The following is a 17,284-nucleotide window of genomic DNA, read 5'->3' on the forward strand; positions in this document are numbered from 1 at the left end:
CCCCTTCCACCACTGCTGTCCTGTGTGACGCCCTCTCCCACCCCTGCAGGGAGGTGAGGGGTCCCTGGGCCCCTGGGCTCCTGTGACACTTGTAATACCCTTCCTTCCTTTCTTCCTTCATTCTGTTTACTAGTTGCTTATATTTCTTCATCTCGGAAACATGATAACATCAAAGATGATTCTGAGGTAAGTGAATAAAATCAGTGTGGCCAGCATCTTTTTAGAAAGCCTGTGAGTGTCCTTCAGGGGCAGGTGTCTGAACTTTGGCATGGGCTAGGTGGAGTAAGCAACTGTACCAATGGCCGATTGTGGGCCAGGCTGGCTTTTGAGTTACAAACTCCCCACCATCTATCAGCTCCTAAGGCTCCCGGCTTTGTTGCTCCTTTGTCCTTCCTGGTCTGGCAAGCCCTCAGCTGCTTGCTCAGGCAGGCTCTTTCCCAGAACCTGACCCACAGGCTCCATCTGGCTGCATCCAGCCTCCAACCATGGCCAGCTCTGGTGTTCTAGGGAAACAGAAGAACGTGCTGTGTTCTCAGCCTCGGCGCACAGAACAGGCTGTCTACCCTCACCCTCACAGAATAGAGCAGGGCAGTGCTCACAGAGCAGCTCTGCTCTCCCCACCCTCCGGGAGCAGGTTCCCGAACTTCCCACCCCCACAGAGCATGCCCAAGTCTGCAGCTTAACCTAGCGGAGAGTCCCCTGCATCCCCAGAACCGTTACGGAGGCACTGCAGTATTTCTAGCTCCTTCCTTTAGAAGCCCACAGTCTTGGTTCTTTGTCTTTTTGGTTGAGTTAGAGGGGGTTGGGTGCTAGAACATGAGGCATGGCTCCATGCTGAGGACCAGGCCTTACTGGCCTTCACATGAGGGCGAACAGGTTTTGACTTTTGCAAAAGGCGGCCCCTCCTTCCTCTGGAACTCTCCCTAGGACCTTAAGCCTGTCATCGATGGGGTAGATGGGATCAAAATCTCTCAGGGGCTGGGGCTGCAAGACTTCGACCTCATCAGAGTCATCGGGCGTGGAAGCTATGCCAAGGTCCTGCTGGTGCGGTTAAAGAAGAATGACCAGATCTACGCCATGAAAGTGGTGAAGAAGGAGCTTGTCCATGATGACGAGGTATGTGCTCGGCCTGCCAGAGCATTATGCGCGATTCAGGGTCAGCGGGAGGCCTGCTGGAGCATCACTCAGGATTCAGGGTCAGCGAGTCAGCTGGGGAGGTGGCTGTGTAGAAGAACATCACCAAAGGCTGTGTGCATCTGGGCATTGCACTGGGTCATGGCTTTTCCCCTTCCAGTTTGCAGCAGCAAAATTAGAGCCCTTGAGTTTAATGATGTCACCCTCACTGTTCATCTCCTCACAGACACTTTCTGTGGAGTGTGGGCATGTAAACACTCAGGTGCAAGTACTCGTGCCCCGTGTGTCTCTAGGAGCAGGACTGCTTGGCTGAATAGTGATTCTGGGGGTGTTTTCTGAGGAGACTCGCACACTCTGTCCAACATGGCTGCACCGTTCTATGTTCCAGTCAGCGGGGCTCAGGGCTCCAGTTTTTTCCACGTCTTCAGCAGCACTTATTTTTCTGGCTTTTTTGTTTCCTCTCAGTGCCTATGTAAGCACCAAGTATGGCCTTGAGCTGCAGCTACTCTGGCGATGGGTGAGGCTGACACTCCCTCACATGCTTGTTGGCTTTGTGTCTGTTGGAGCTGAGGTCGGTTTGGGACCCTCACACACAGGGAGCATTTGTTCAGTGCACAGCCTGTCAGCCTGGATGCTGAGCTCCTGAGGGAGTGGGAGTGCCCTGACTAGGCCTGTCCTCAGCACCCGGTGTCACCTCTCTCTCCTCACCATCTTGAGGCGTTGCCATATCCTTCCGAGCCGAAACTGGTGTTCTTTCTGAGTCATCTTTGGCCACTGCTTCCCAAGTGTGTGCCTCCTACCTTCCCCCTGAGTTGTTTTGTCCAGGATATAGCTCTGCACGGAGCCCAAGGAGCTGTCTCAGGCCCCCCGCTGACAAGAGCCCCCTGGCTCCTGCTCTCTGCTTACACAGAGCTGAGGCTCCTGGGACTCACAGAAGTCCTCAGCTTCCTGCTCTCGCCAGCCTTGTCCCGCCAGGCCCGGGGCGTTGCCCGAGACAGGACTGGTGTGCCAGTCTTGGAAGACTTTAAGTCTTTCTCCTAATGGCGTTGGTTCGCTGGGCTGATCTTCCAGTGTGTTTCCTAGGGAAGGCTGTGTTAGCCCCACGTAGTCCTGGTGTTCCTGTAAATTAGAACCTATAGAGACGCAATCACAAAGCCCAGTCACGGATGCCGCTGGTGCTGGCTGGCCCGAGCTTGGAGGACAGCCAGCCCACTGATTTCCATCTAGGAATCTGGGTGGCTAGTGGCTGTTTGAAGTGTGAGCTGCCTAAGTGTGGCAGTCAGGTCAGGTAGGCTTTGGGTGGGCAAATCTGGAGTCTGGATGAATCGGGGCTAGGTGTCCCCCGAATGGAGAAGGAGCTCCTGAGCTCAGCATACCAGGGGGAGCAAAAGCTGTCCCCAGCTCACTCAGTGGCTCCCAAAGCTCCTCCAGAGAAGACGGCACTGTTTGCACACATCTCTACCCTTCTCGCTTTTCCACACACCAAGGTGAGGGTCAGGAGCCTCATCCCCTCTGTACCCTGGGGCTGTGGCGGGGCCAAGCTGTGGCCTCTTATTTTGCAGCATCCCACAGAGCTGCTGCAAAGTTGGGGGAGATGGCCCTGTGGCAGCCACTGATGTCAGAGATGATGGGCCTGTCTGCGGGCTCAGCACTCAGTGGCTGTGGGTCTTTGGGAATCTGCTCCACCCTGGTGATGGGGAGGGGGATGGAGGCGATGGTGTTGGAGATGGCGATGATGGATAGATGATGCTAGTGTCAAGGTGAAAGTTAGGTGGGTGACAGTAGCGATGGTGATGATTTGGGTTTGGTTTGGTTTTTGTTTGAGACAGGACCATTCTGTAACAGACTGTAGGCTGCCTGGGAACTTACCAACAGTCCTCCTGCCTTGGCTTCCTCAGTGCCAAGATCACCGGACTGTGATGTGTTTCTGGATAGGCGCTTCCTTTTCCTCTCCAAACTGTCTTCTTCAAGCAGAGGAGACGGCTTTCCTGTCTTGCCCCTTCTCCACCCTGAGCAGCTGTGCGGTGTCTGTTTCAGGATATTGACTGGGTGCAGACAGAGAAGCACGTGTTTGAGCAGGCGTCCAGCAACCCCTTCCTGGTTGGCTTACACTCCTGCTTCCAGACAACGAGCCGGTAAGGAAGAAAGTGTCTCCACAGGTCCTGCTGCTTTCTAATGAGAATCTCCAGAAGCAGCTGAGATTACAGTAGGAGGTAGACACCTGTGTGACTGCTGCCCTTAAAACTCAAGGGCGAACGAAGCCGGGCAGTCGGGTGGGGGGGCACGTCTGTAATCCCAGCACTCGGGGAGGCAGAGGCAGGCGGATCTCTGTGAGTTCCAGGCCAGCCTGGTCTACAAATGGAGCCCAGGACAGCCAAAACTACACAGAGAAACCCTGTGTAGTTTTTTTGAAATTTTTTGAAATTAAAAAAAAAAAAAAAATTCTCCAGGAAGCCAGGTTGGACCGCAGTTCCAGCTGTCCCCGCAAGCCTCCTCTAGGTGCGTTTGTGGGGTTTTTAGGTCATCTTACTTACTTTGTGGTTCTCGTCGGTTGACATCACATGCAGTAGAGGTCACACGCCTGAGTTCACATGATGCCGTTTGTGGGGTCTTCTTGAAGGCATCCTACCAAAGATGGGTTCCGATGTGGTGTGCTGAGCAAGCATGTGTCCCGGGCTCCCGCTCAATGAGCAGAGGCCAGCTACTGGGCAGCTGAGCGTTACTGTGTATGCTGGAATTCTGCTGCTCTGAAAATGCTGGAATCTAGTGGCCTAAGAGCACGGCAGTACACGGTAATGAATCTGGGGACAGCTGACCTGAGCTAATGTAGTTCTCCCCATCCCACAACCATCCCCCACGTAGGAGGTCAGTAACAGGATGCGTGGGGGCCTGACATCCCCTGCTCAAGGCAGTGACTGGTACCAAAGGATAAGGAAAACTTGGCAAGGCTGAGCTAAGTGTGATGACACACTCAGGAGACCGAGGCAGGGGGATCATGAGCTGGAGGCCAGCCTGGGGTAAAAAGCATGGCACAAATCTCAGAGCCCTGTCCTCAGCCTCCAGCAGTGAACTGTGTCGGCTCAGCATTTTATCAGGCTGCTTATGAAGGCCAAAAGTCCCAGTCCAGAAGCACTCGGCAGCCTCCATAGTGGATGGCCGCAGGGTCCCACGGTCTGCTGTGGAGTGCAGGCTGGAGACCCGAGGGCAGGGACAGACTTCCCGGCCCAGACCCTCAGCCTCTGCCGACGGGTATTTCCCGGGCCCCCACCTGGGATGAGCCTCCGCTTTGCTTGGTCTGTGCTTCCAGAAGCGTCCTCAGAGGTGCACTCAGACACTGCTTAGCCGGGCCAGCCAAGTTACCACGAAGCATGCGCGGGAGCTCACTGTGCATACAGTTTGGCAGGGTGCGCCCTGCTGCCTTCATAGGGAACGTTTTGGAGGACTCATTCTGTAGGGGCCAGTTTGGGGTGCAGGGTGCTCGGCTCTGGCCTCTGGTGGGATTCTCTCCCCACACAGGTCTCAGCTTACCTGAGAAGCCCAGGTAAGCTGGGTCTGCCTTTTCCCAGACCACTTGAGGGCTCTACCTACTGTAGCTGGGGCATTTCTGTCATCAGTTGGAAATTCTGTTGTCACCTGTCCCGACGTCTAACTCCCGAAAGTGTGGCAGAGTCTCACCTTTGGCCTGCTGGAAGCTTGGCCACAGCTGCCTGGGAGTGCCTGGTCCCCAGGGTCCCCACGCTATTTCGTCCGAGGTATGGAACTCAGCCATGTATAGGAAGCACTAGTCTGAGACCTTTCTCCGGCTTAGCGGCAGTTCTGACTGCTTCCCAGGCACCGCTTGGAGGAAATCTTAGCTTCCTGTGCCTGGGGAAGAGGATATTGCACTCTGTAGTTAGCCTCACAGGGGCCTTCCTCCCTGTTTCCCCTCCCCAGAGCCAGGGCCACCAGAAGGGCTCAGCACTCAATGGTCCCTTTGTGCATCCCCGTGGCCCTGTCCTCCATTGTCCTGGCCCTGACGAGTCTCTTGTGAGTAGGAACAAGCCTGAGGGAAGGCAGCCTAACCCGGCCTTGGAGCTCCCAAAGGGCAGGAGCACAGTAGTGCGCTGACCAGCATCTGCAGGGACTCATAAAACGAGGGTCCCGGGAATGGCGCCTTTGCACACCTACTGTCTTTCCTGTTTTCCTTGTACAGGATCTGTCACTGACACTGGACCACCTGACAGGGTTGGTTTTGTGTGTTCCCTTGGGTGTTTCGAGCACCTGATCTGACCTTTGGTAAATGTGCCTGTGTGTCTCCTTTTCTGGCTGTGAGCATCCTCAGAGTAGGGCTGGCTGTGTGCTTCTGTATCTCCAGCGTTTGGATGATTCTGTCACTTAATAAACAGTGATGCCCTGACGGGAAAACTTTAAGGTAAACTCATACTTCCTGTACAGATAAAAAGTGTGCGCTGGTAAGTTTCGTGGTCTGTAAGGAACCAGTGGAATGCTGCCGCCTGCCCTGGCACGCTGGCGGCTGCCACGTTAGTGGACTCACAATGGCCTCGGAGCATGTGACGTGGCTGTGTTCTTTCACTCCACAGACCTAACTTGCAGGTCTAGGAGAGAAGCTCTTTTGCAGTGCTGTCCACGGAGCCCCTCTCTCAGAGCTTGGAAGTAACTCAGAGGCCACAAAACCTCTCTAGAAATAGGTATCAGAAGAGACACAGGCCACCCAGTGCCTGGTCCCCCCAAAAGACGTCTGCCCTAAAGGCTTGCTGACAGCAGTCCAGTCCAGTCCGAAGCCCACACTTCCTGGCTGTTCCTGCACTGCTCAGACACTTCATGTGTTTCCTCTGGGAACAAAGCTAGAAAGTTCTGGAAAGCGCTGTGGGATTAGCAGAAATTTACAGCAAGGCTGTTCGTGGCTCCCTGCTGAGAAATGTGAGGCCCTGATGTGGGAAGCCTTTCTCCTGCTTGGTGCTGTGTCTTTGCATGGCATCATTGTGGGCCAGCCCCAAGAAAAGGGAAGCCAGCTTCTCCCTCAGAGACAGAGAGGGCTCTTCAGCTGCACATATGTCCTCGCCGACCTTGCACAAAATGGGGCAGAGCCACCAGGAGCAGAAAATCTGGTGCCTGCCGTTGGGTGCAGGATAGGCATGGGTGCCTTGCCTTGCCTATCCTGCTACCTTAATAGCTGCAGGGTTTATAAAGACTTTCCCCCAGAGACTCATCCTGAGGTCTTGCTGAGCCTGTTGCTAGGGGCTGGATGGATGTCTGTGTTCCACCTCCCAGCAATCACACACAACAGGAAACCGATGAAACTCCAGGCAGGATGCTAGCGCTTGCTGGCAGCCGTGAGTGGAAATCTAGTAAAGAGAAGGCAATGGTTTCCACATGTGCCTGGTGATTATAAAGAGGCCTCTGCGGGGATGGGGGATGGGGGATGGGGGATGGGGATAAGGATAAGGATTTCTTTCTTTCCTTCCCAAATCCAGCGGCGCCTATTCTGGTGGCCCCACAGAATTCCTGTGCTCACAGGCCTGCACCACTCCCATAGTGTGTGTAACACCCCGTGAGACGAAGACAGGGGCATTTTAACTAAGCATCTGCTCATGGGAGCCATGCCCCATGTCTGCATGGTCTTTTCCAGACAGTAACCAGAATTAAAATTCTCCCACAAAACCTCTAAAAACAGGGAAAGCTATTACAGGAAAACAGGCAACCTAAAAAGCCTGCAGAATGGTTCCTCTTAAGCCCTCTGGTGTGTGCTCCCGATTCATCTGTGGCTTGGGGGCAGGAATGCGAACTGGTGCTGAAATATCTGTTGGTGGCCAGGAAGCTGCCTGAGAGAGAAGGTAGACGTATCATGTGCTGCCTTAGGTTCAGTCCCAAACAAGAGAGAGAGAGAAAAGGGGGAAGAGGAAGAGAGAGAGAGGAAGAGGGAGGAGAGTTTGGTTAGCTTGGCCTGCTGTGGAGTTGCTCTTTTTTTCTTTTTGTCTTTTTTTTTTTTTTTTTTTTTTAGTGCTCCTGTGTGTGGGAGGAGGAGGGCGGGGTGTGTAGCCTGTCTGGAAGGTAGCTTTGTACAGTCGTCTCTCTCCTTCCACCTTTATGTGAGCTGTGGGGATCAAGCTCAGGTCACCAGGTTTGCTCTGCAAAAAAAAAAAAAAAAGTGAAAAAAAAGTGAAAGCCACCTTGCTTTCACTTTCAAGGAGGGGCAGACCTTTCACCATTTGTCCTTGTAGGGGCTTCCATAGGCATCTGGACTTAGACACTTGGGGAAACTCATCCTGCCTAAAGTTGCTTATGGGTATTAAATGCCACTTGATCTTTTGCGTGTGTGTGTGTGTGTTTAAGTAAACAGAGACTTGTAAAATCTACCACAGCACTGGAGAGGCAGAGAGTGCTTTTCCTCTTAGAACAGGAAGAAATCCCCCTGGAATAGGTCATGGATCTATCAGGAGGGGCCGCAGAAAGCTGGTACCCAGACCAGGACATGGGAGTGAAGACACAGCTGGAATGCACATCAGAGCTGAGCAGCCACAGGGCAGCAGGTGATCTGAGAGAGACTGGCCTACCCCTTGCCATTAGTGGGAGGGGGAAGAAGTCCCCTGACTCAAGGAGCCCACACAGCCCCCAGGAGTGAGCCAGGCAGCCAGGAACTGCTAGGTGGGGCTAGGCTGCGCAGTGGGGACCAGGAGGGCGATCTGACAGTGAGCAGGGTCAGCCCTCACAACCACTTCCTCATGCAGTTTGGAGGGACAGAGGCTCAAGAGTTTCAGCAGGGCCCACATTGCCGTGAACTTGGCAAGAATTGCTTAGCGGCCTCGGGGGAGAGAGGGCATGACTCAGGGTCTGTCACTCACTGTCACACTGCAGCCCAGAATGGAAAGAGCCAGTGTTGAGTGGCATCTGTGGGGCTGAGTGTGGGAGCCGCAGCAGCCTTCGTGGTGACAGCATGACATCTCAAAGCCCTGTCAAGGTGGCAGCGCACCCTGGCAGCCTCTTACTGTAGAGCACAGCTCTGGCCACTGGGCGGTCCCAGGCTGGGGTCCCCAGGTGGAAGGGTGGGTTCAGGGCAGTGGGCTTCGGCTTGCTCAGATGGACGGGTTCTGGGAATGCTTCCGTCAAATGTCGGCTCTCTGTGCCATCTTAAGAACACTGGGCAGATACTGGTGAGTCACCAGTAATCCCTGGCCAGCAACGGACCCTGTGACATAGCCTGTGTCCACTGGAGGACAACACAGCTGTCTCTCCCTTTTGGTATGCCCTCCACCATCTGAGAGAGAGATGAGCTGTGTGCTCCTAGCCAGGAAGTGATAGGCTGCTCTTGGGTGTAGTGCTGGGGGTGGAGTTGGGGGGAATGAGGTCATGCTCTTCCTCAGCCTGGTCCTTGCTGGTGTTGACTGGCCTAAAGGTGATTGTGTCACAAGTGGGTGGGTATGAGGTCACAGTCTCCCTGGCCCTCCATTCAGAGCTGAACACTCTTCTTATGTGGTCTGCCTTACCCTGGGGACAGTGCCGTGTGGGGCTCCTTTTGTTAGAGTGACTTTTAGGATCAGCCCTGAAAGTTGACTTCTCCCTCTCGCTCCCCTCCCTCTCTCCTTCCCTCCCTTTCTCCCCTTTCTCTTTGTCCTCCTCCCTCTCTGTCCCCTCCCTCCCCGCCACCCTCCCTCTCCTTTCTTCGGGTAAGAGTCCTTAATGTGTGGCGTAGGCTGTCCCTGGAACTTCGTGTTCTCCTGCCTGCATAGCGCTAGGCTCCCAGGCACATGTGTACCACCGTGCCTGGCATTCAGTTTTTCAATTTTTGGTTGGTGTGGGGGGGTGGGGAGGGGTCAAACCGAGGACCTTGTATGTGCAAAGCAGGCGCTCCACCACTCAGCCACACCCTCCGTAGTTCCCATCTTCACCCATTCATCATGGGTGTGGGTATGTGCTGGTGTACTTGCCTGTGCGTGTGCAAAGGCCACAAGTTGACTTCAAGTGTCTTTCTCAACCACCACAGGCACTGCCTTTCCCCACAGGCCCGGAGTCCCAGCTCCCTGCAGGTGCTGACGCTAGGCACTCCTTGCAGGTGGCGGTCTGGAGTGGCCTGCGCTGTCCTCTCCCTTGCAGGGGATCGAGTACTAAGGTGGCATAATGCCAACCACAAACATGAGTCATGGGCCATCAGAAAAGAGGGCAGAACCAAGAAAGGCAGACAGAAAGGGGTGGGAGATGGGGGGCAGAGACAGCGACAGGGGTGGAGGGAAGGCCCTGCATACCCTTCAGACAGATGTGCAGGGACAAGAGAGCAAACCCCCCGCCCCACTCTGGGTTCTAGTCACAGGAGGGCCGCTGCTGTCGAGAGCACCGTGGGCTCAGGGGGCAGAGCTGCACAGGAAAGCCCTGTAAACGTGGGCTGCTCACCTGTGGTTCCCGCCAGCCTTGGAAGGTGGAGCCCACATGTCCTAAGCAAGGCGGCTAGCAGCAGGAGCAGAACAATCCGTGAAATCTGGGTTTGATTGAGAGGCCCTGCCTTGATGAAGAAGGTGGAAGAGCAATAGAGGAAGACTCCCAACTTCAGTTTTAGAGCTGCAAACACACCGTGTGCTCACATACATACAAGCATGCATATACACGTACTCAGACACCACACAGGAGTACACATGAAAAGAGCACGTTGCCTCGGAAGGTCGCCAGCTCAGGAGATGGCTGGGGCCTCCTGAAATGAACCGTGTCACCTGAACGCTTAGGAAATGGCCCTGATGCCTGACTGTCCCTGGACTCCTGGGAAAGCGTGTCCTGTGTTAGTTTGACACGTGCTTGCAAATTTAGGACTTTTTCATTGCTGCTTGTGTTGATATTTGGTTGATATGTAGTTTCATTTTTGTAGACAATCTTTACTGTTTTTTTTTTAAGATTTATTTATTTAATATGTATACAATTTTCTGCCTGCACACCAGAATTGGGCACCAGATCTCATTATAGATGGTTGTGAGCCACCATGTGGTTGCTGGGAATTGAACTCAGGACCTCTGGAAGAGCAGCCAGTGCTCTTAACCCTTAACCGCTGAGCCATCTCTCCAGCCCTGGTTGTTTTTTGTTTTGTTTTTTTTTTTAATTCTATCTATTTTGTGGAAAATCGTAAATAGTACTGGAATTTATCAGCTCCAACTGCTTTTTTAAAATTTTTTACATTTATTTATTTATTTTATGTATATGAGTGCTCTATCTGCATGTACACCTGCACACCAGAAGAGGGCATCAGATCCCAGTACAGATGGTTGTGAGCCACCATGTGGGTGCTGGGAGTTGAACTCAGGACCTCTGAAAGGCAGACAGTGCTCCTAACCACTGAGCCATCTCTCCAGCCCCATCCAACTGCTTTTTATCACTTATTTGTATGTATGTGTGTGCAGAGGCCAGAAGAGGGCAGCAGATCCCCTGGAGCTGGAGTTACAGGTGGTTCCGAGTAGCCTGATGTGGGTGTAGGAACTGTGCAAAGGCGGTACACACTCATAATCACTAAACCACCTTCCAGCCTTGCTCCCCTTTGTGCTGTGGCACTTAGGGGGAGGCCAGGGCCTCCCATGTGGCAGGGGAGCCTCTGAGCCACAGGCCCAGGACCACCTCTTGGCAGGTGCCTGTGGGCATTTTCCTCAGTGCCTTCCTGCTCTGGGCCTCTCAGTGGTGACATTCTTTCCAGCCACTCAGTCACTTCCTCCTGTCACGTTCTCTGTCAGGCCCCTTCAGACTCTGGGGCTTGTGCCATGTGGTAGCTGAGGGAACCAGGCTCTCTGAGTCACACTGGCAGACAGTTATGCATCTGCTCCTCTAGATACCTGAGCCAGGTGCTCCCTTCCCTACCCCACAGATGATTTCTTTGAGCAAGATTAAAATCCCCTAGTTGGAGCAGCTGTTTCCTTGTCTGTCCACACCTTCCTCAGAACACAGAGCCTGCTCCGGGTCCAGGAGCTGGAGTGTGACCCCTGCCTTCCCGCTGCGCACTGCTGTGTGTGTGCTCGGTCTGTGTGTGTGGCAGGGGTCCGAGCCTCACCTCTGTTCTCTCAGGCCTAATTGTAGGTCTGGCCTCTTGTTCTCTGTGACACCAACTGGCTTCTCAGCAGACTCTATCACGGCCCTCCCCTCCTTGCTGGTTTTCTGTCATCTCCTGGGACCCTCTGTTGGGAGTGGAGGCAGGACCTGGAGATGAGAGCTCCGTGAACAGGCTACTGCAGTCATGGCTGTGTACCGTTGGTGCCAGGGTCCCTCTGTACAGTCAGGGAATGGCAGGATTTACCTCCTAATTTGGGGTAGATGAGTTCTTCTGAGTGTGGGCCGTCAAACGCTGCCATCACCGTTACTCTTTATCCAAGAGTCAGCAACCTTTCCTTCTCCAGTGACCAGATAATCAGTGTATCCCCGGCCCTTGACAACAGGGCTGTGAGCCGAGAGCCTGTCATTAGACAGGACTGTTTCTGATTATCATGGTTATACAGACTCGGCTCTGAGGTCGCTTGTTGCCAGCTGTGGCTCCTGGCTGATTCGGCTTTATCGGCTGCATAATCTTCACTGCGGCTGCATGTTCTGGCACAAAAGCCACAGACAAATGCAAGACTTGTGCATGGGGGGTGTGGGGGGATTTACTTGGAATCCTACCACTCTGGAGCAGAAGCAGATCACAGTTCAAGACCCTCCTGGCTACTCTGACCCCCTCCCTCTCTCATACGCACGCACGCACACGGAAAAAATGTTTATGATTGTGTTCAAATGAAGCACAAGGCAATAACCAGCCCGCCCAGGCCCTTGGTGCTTCTTGGTTGTCCCCACATTGCCTTGTGCCATTGATTTTTCTCTCTAGGCCAAGGTCGGGGCTAGGGAGCAGGGGACATTCCTCAAAGGCCGTCTCCTGATGGGGGGAGTGGCAGACATGGCCACTTCCTGCAGCTTCTCTGGCCCTGGATCCTGGAGCCCATTGCTTCTCTTTATGCCTTTTTCCCTTTGCTTGTGTGGATGGGTCCACTTCTATGGGTTTTTAGTAATTTTGTGCGTTTTAAGATTGATTGATTGATTGATTGATTGATTGATTGATTGTGTTTGTGATGTTGTGCACGCCAGAAGAGGGCACCAGGTTTCATTACAGATGGTTGTGAGCCACCATGTCGTTGCTGGGAATTGAACTCAGAACCTCTGGAAGAGCAGCCAGTGCTCTTAACCTCTGAGCCATCTCTCCAAGCCCAACTTTGTGCATTTTGTTACGAATAAGTTTCAGCACCCACCCTCTGAGCCATCAGTTTCTGCCTGCCTGTCGTGGCACGGCCTTAGAAGCATCGGGGACTCTGACTGTAGGAGTGTGGAGGGCTCTGCAGCCTCTGCCCGGCCTGCTACGCCTCCCCGGGGTTGGTGTGGTTGCATGACCAAAGGGACCTGGTTGCCCCACCCACAGGCACCTGTGCATGAGTCTGTGCAAATGTTGGCTTCAGCCTGGCTAGGAAACATAGTCATGGCCCAAGACAAGAGCAGAAACTAAGATACCTGCGTGAGAAGTACCTGCTGAGCAACACAAGCAAACTGCAGGAGCAGCTGTGACCTGTGTCGGCACAGCCACACAGACACACCACCCAGGTCACCTCCAGAGCAGTCCTCACGGTACACCCTCAGGATTTCTTCTAAATGCTGAAAACAGTACCAGGGATTTGTCTGTAGTGAACACACACACACACACACACTGGGGAAAAAAGCCTTAGTTTCACAGCTGCTTTTATGACAGAAACGGAAAGAAAGCTGGGAGCAGCGAGATAGCTTACGGGGTAAAGCACCTGCTATACCCCGACAGCCCAACCTAGTGGAAAGAGACGCCTCACCCTCACACACATGCTGTGTCAAGGCCAACCCTCGACGAGACGCACCCTACTGCACCTCACCATAACACACTGCACGGCATGGCACCGCACGGCACCTCACCTCACCACACCACACCACAGAACAAATAAAGGAGAGCTAGGCACAAAGGCACACCCCTGTGTTTCCAGCACTTGGGAGGCCAAGGCAGGAGGATCACTTCGAGAGCAGCCTGGTTTGTGTCGTGAGAGGGAGGGTAGTTTCCCGCATGCCTAGCCCCGTGCAGAAGTGTGTGCTTCTACTTTGGGAGCCCACGTTAGGGTGTTTGCCTGTTTTCTGGAAGTGACCGAAGTTTCTCCCTATTAACAGGAGCCTTTATCACCAATGCTTAAGTATGTGCACCGAAGTGTTGGCACCTGAGAAAAGCCTCAGCCCCTTCCTAACGGCAGGGCCCATTAAGTTTGTGATCCCTGCCATGTGGGAAAATGCCTGTGCTTTGTAGTCACCCGAGTGCCGGCGTCTGCACGCAGCGATCCACAGTTAGACGGTGAGGTTAGCCCAGCATGCTGGAAGCTTCCAGGAGCCAGGAGGTAGGGTCTGCCTGCCCCCTCCCACGCCGGCTCCCATGCTGTGGGCACCCTGAGCAGCAAGCTGCACACGAACGTTTCCAAAGCAAACAGGAGCCGCCAACCCAGATGTCCCCAGGTGCCCTCAGCAGGCCATCTCGGGAAATTGTTGTGAATTGAATTTTGGAAATTAAGTCTCATTAAATGCAGCAAAGATCGTATTAGTGAGCGAAACCACATGGCCAGTGTTTGGAGACATGAGGAGCCTATGTGCTGGATCCCAGTTCCTAAACTGGAGCTGCACCCCTGAAGCTCAGACTTGACCTCTGCCTGACCCCTGCTGACTCTTCCCTTGCCCAGCTGCTGGGCTGGTGGTATCTCAGACTCACTGCGTCATGGCCATCTATTCCTGGACCTACTATATTGACCCCACACGAGAGTGTCTGCACCTCAGCCCCAGCGGCCTGAGTCAAGCACACTCTACCCCATCCCTGAAGTCTAGCCACTGGCAGGTCCTCTCAGTTCAGCCTGGCTCCTCCTCAGTCTGTCCTCCCCAATCCATACTGACCCTCTGTCACCAGGTGGACAGGCACCTCTGGTTCCTGGGGTCCAGCACTTACACCACGTCCCCCTGGTGTGTTTCCTCACCTGCCCTATACCAGGCCTGGGCACCTGTTAGTCCCCCTGAGCCAGACCTGCTCTGCCTCCAGAATGCCCCATAGGTCTTTGCTATCCCTAACCCCGGGCCTCTGGCCATTACCTCTGCCTTATTGCAACCTTTTTTCTTTTTTAAACTCTCTAACACATCTAGCATCATTAGGAACACAGATGAAATGATAGGTGAATGAACATCTAAGTCTGTTCGTTTGTTTGTTTCAAGACAAGCTTTCTCTGTGTAGCCCTGGCTGTCCTGGGACTCACTCTGAAGACCACGCTGGCCTTGAACTCAGAGATCCACCTGCCTCTGCACACATACACACACACACACACACACACACACACACACACACACACCAGTGCTGGGGTTAAAGGCGTGCGCCGCCACCACCGCCCAGCCTAAGTCTGTTTCTTATTTTCTGAAAGCAGTGTTCTGCCTTGGTGCCATTTGATGAAGTCACATCCATTATCCCACATGGTCTTGGACCAAATGTCAGGGTCTGAAACCATGCCTCATGCCACACTCGGCCTCAGCCTTCCTGTCACCTGGAGTTTTTTCCTGCTGACCCAGGAGCTGCCCGGTGGCCCCTACCTCTTGTCTGGGGCAGTTGTGAGTCAGCAGGCCAGCAGGGTGATGCCAAACTCCGAGCACCTGTGGCGTTTCCACTCTGCCTGCCGCGCCGGCAGTGTCGTGTCCAGGGCGCGTTTCAGGGTGTTTTCATTCTCTGAGCCATTTCCCTTCTCTCCTGCCAGCTTGTTCCTGGTCATAGAGTACGTCAACGGCGGGGACCTCATGTTCCACATGCAGAGGCAGAGGAAGCTCCCAGAGGAGCACGCCCGGTGGGTCCAGAGCGGCGTGGTGGGGCCTGGGGAACCTTCCTCAGGAGGAAAGCACTGAAAACAAGGGGCTGAAATTTGGGCCCCTTGTGGCAAAGGTGGCAAAGATGAGACTCCGCAGTGGTATAAGGAGTTCCAATGCCTCTAGGTGAATTTTGGGAGCTCTGTGTCCAGGGCTGGTCTTTGCCCAGACTCTCTGCAGAAGTCCCTCACCCAGGAGGGCAGACTTCCCAGGCTGGTTCATTTTCATGATCGTGACATCCTGGCTGTGTCCTTTTCCCTCAGGAGTGGAGCACAGCAGGCCTCTCCGAGCATCAGGAGGGAAGTCCTGGTCCTGGCTGTGGCCTTGAACAGCTGCCGTCCAGCCCCTTATAGGAGAGCTGGCGAGATTAAATTTGCACATCCCCTCTTGTTTTCCTCAGTTTTCCCCCGAGGTCCTGTAAGTCACCTAGGCCCCTTCTGGGAAAAGTGGGCAGAAACCGCTCGCTGCCTGTCCACTTGCTTTTTATAAAGCTCACGGGGAAGTGCACACAGCCATTTTGAGTACATCGTCAGGTGCTGTGGAGCTGACCACACTGCTTTGCAGCCACACACACAGAGCCTCTTCCTTCATCTCTCACACTGGAACCATGAGACGCTGGGCATGCCGACTCCCAGGCTCCTGACCTCCAGCCCTGGGCACCTCCTCCTGTCTGATTGCAGAGACGCCCCCTACGTGGAACTTTGCACTGTCATCTTTCTATATGTTTGAGACTTGGCATGATGTCTTCTTCGTGATGCACTGTGTAGCCTGTCAGAAACCAATTCCTTTTAAAGGCTGGGTAATATTTCATTGTACTGAGAGGCCGTACTCTCTCTCCAACCCCTGTTCCTCTCTCTTTCTTCCTCTGCAGTGGGATTTGCTATACGACCCAGGCCTCACACTTACAGTCATGAGCCACTCCGTCCTACCCACATCTTCTTTATCCATTTATCCATCAGTGCTTGCTTCCACATTTGAGCTTTTATAAATGAGGTTCATATAAATGAGGTGGACATAGGTCTTAAACATATGTGATGGAGACCCTACTTTCAATTCAGTTCTTAAAATTAGCATACAAAGTAATGGATGTCATAATGTTACTTTCACACATCCATTCTTCCTATCGGTCCTCCTCTGCTGTCTCCAGCCTTGGGCATCAGTGGAGCTGTTTGAAATGTATCCTTTCTATTCTTCAGGTTGCTGGTTTGTTGGTTCTTTTGTTCTGGTGCTGGGGGCCAGACTGTGTAAGCTAGGCAGGACCTTTCCCACTGAGCTGCACTCTTCCCTGGTCTTCGTGTTTTGGGGGACTCCCGGCAGTCACATTTTTCATTCCCGTCAGCCATCCATGAGGCTTCTGCTTTCTGTGACCTCATCACTCATGCTGGCTGGTGTGTGTGTATACGCTGGCTGTTAGGAAGACGTGCTGGTGTGTGTGGGGGGGTGTCTCACTGTAATTGGCATTTGCAATTCCCTGGTGACCAGCAGGCCTGGGGGCTCCAGCTGCCTGCCCCTGCCCCTCTGCTGACGGCAGAATGCCCCACCTCAGGTTCTACGCCGCTGAGATCTGCATCGCCCTCAACTTCCTGCATGAGAGAGGGATCATCTACCGGGACCTGAAGCTGGACAACGTCCTCCTCGACGCCGACGGGCACATTAAGCTCACAGACTATGGCATGTGCAAGGTGCCCACCTCACCCGTCCCCGCCTGGCTTGTCTGCCCTTGACATCCTGCAGGAACAGTCACTGACGGGGCCAGCTCCGCGGTGACCATAGAGCCCCCCCTCCCCATAGCTCTCCCGTGTCAGGGTTCCCTGAGGCTCGCCTTCTGGGGAGAGCTGCACGCGAGACCCCCTCCTGGTCACTGTCCCCACAGGAAGGCCTAGGCCCTGGGGACACAACGAGCACCTTCTGCGGGACCCCGAACTATATCGCCCCTGAAATCCTGCGTGGAGAAGAATATGGTGAGTTCAAGGCCTGCGGGAGGTGACTGTAGGCGGACACTCTCTGGAAGGCCCCCACCAGGCAGTGTTCACTCAGAGCAGGAGCCCGCCTGGCCCTCCCTCCCTTACAAGGTCCCTGGCACAACAGACAGAGTGACGTGTGACCGAGTTGCACCCACAGGCAGCACACAGCACCTGTGCTTCCCAGCTGGGTATTACTCCCTTGCACTCCTTCTCAGGCCCACCAGGTGACCCGAACAACATTCCTCTCCCCGAGGAATCCTAAGGCTGGGGAGGAGGAGCATGAGGACAGACAGACGCAGGGTCAG

At 54.0% G+C, this 17,284-nt stretch overlaps 1 protein-coding gene across 5 annotated transcripts in view; it reads left to right on the forward strand.

Moving 5' to 3' along the window:
• Window positions 1-17,284, forward strand: part of Prkcz (protein kinase C zeta) — a 98,372-nt gene that overhangs the window by 65,818 nt on the left and 15,270 nt on the right. For 4 of the 5 annotated variants that reach the window (XM_021655516.2, XM_060378918.1, XM_060378920.1 and 1 more), the window contains 6 exons: window positions 134-186; window positions 928-1,116; window positions 3,172-3,269; window positions 14,910-14,996; window positions 16,562-16,697; window positions 16,889-16,976. In XM_021655516.2, the coding sequence (XP_021511191.1) occupies window positions 134-186; window positions 928-1,116; window positions 3,172-3,269; window positions 14,910-14,996; window positions 16,562-16,697; window positions 16,889-16,976 (651 nt within the window). The remainder of the gene's footprint in view (window positions 1-133; window positions 187-927; window positions 1,117-3,171; window positions 3,270-14,909; window positions 14,997-16,561; window positions 16,698-16,888; window positions 16,977-17,284) is intronic. The other variant, XM_060378919.1, reaches the window with a different exon arrangement.

Source organism: Meriones unguiculatus, chromosome 3, assembly GCF_030254825.1.
Source record: "Meriones unguiculatus strain TT.TT164.6M chromosome 3, Bangor_MerUng_6.1, whole genome shotgun sequence".
Classification (NCBI taxonomy): Eukaryota; Metazoa; Chordata; class Mammalia; order Rodentia; family Muridae; genus Meriones; species Meriones unguiculatus.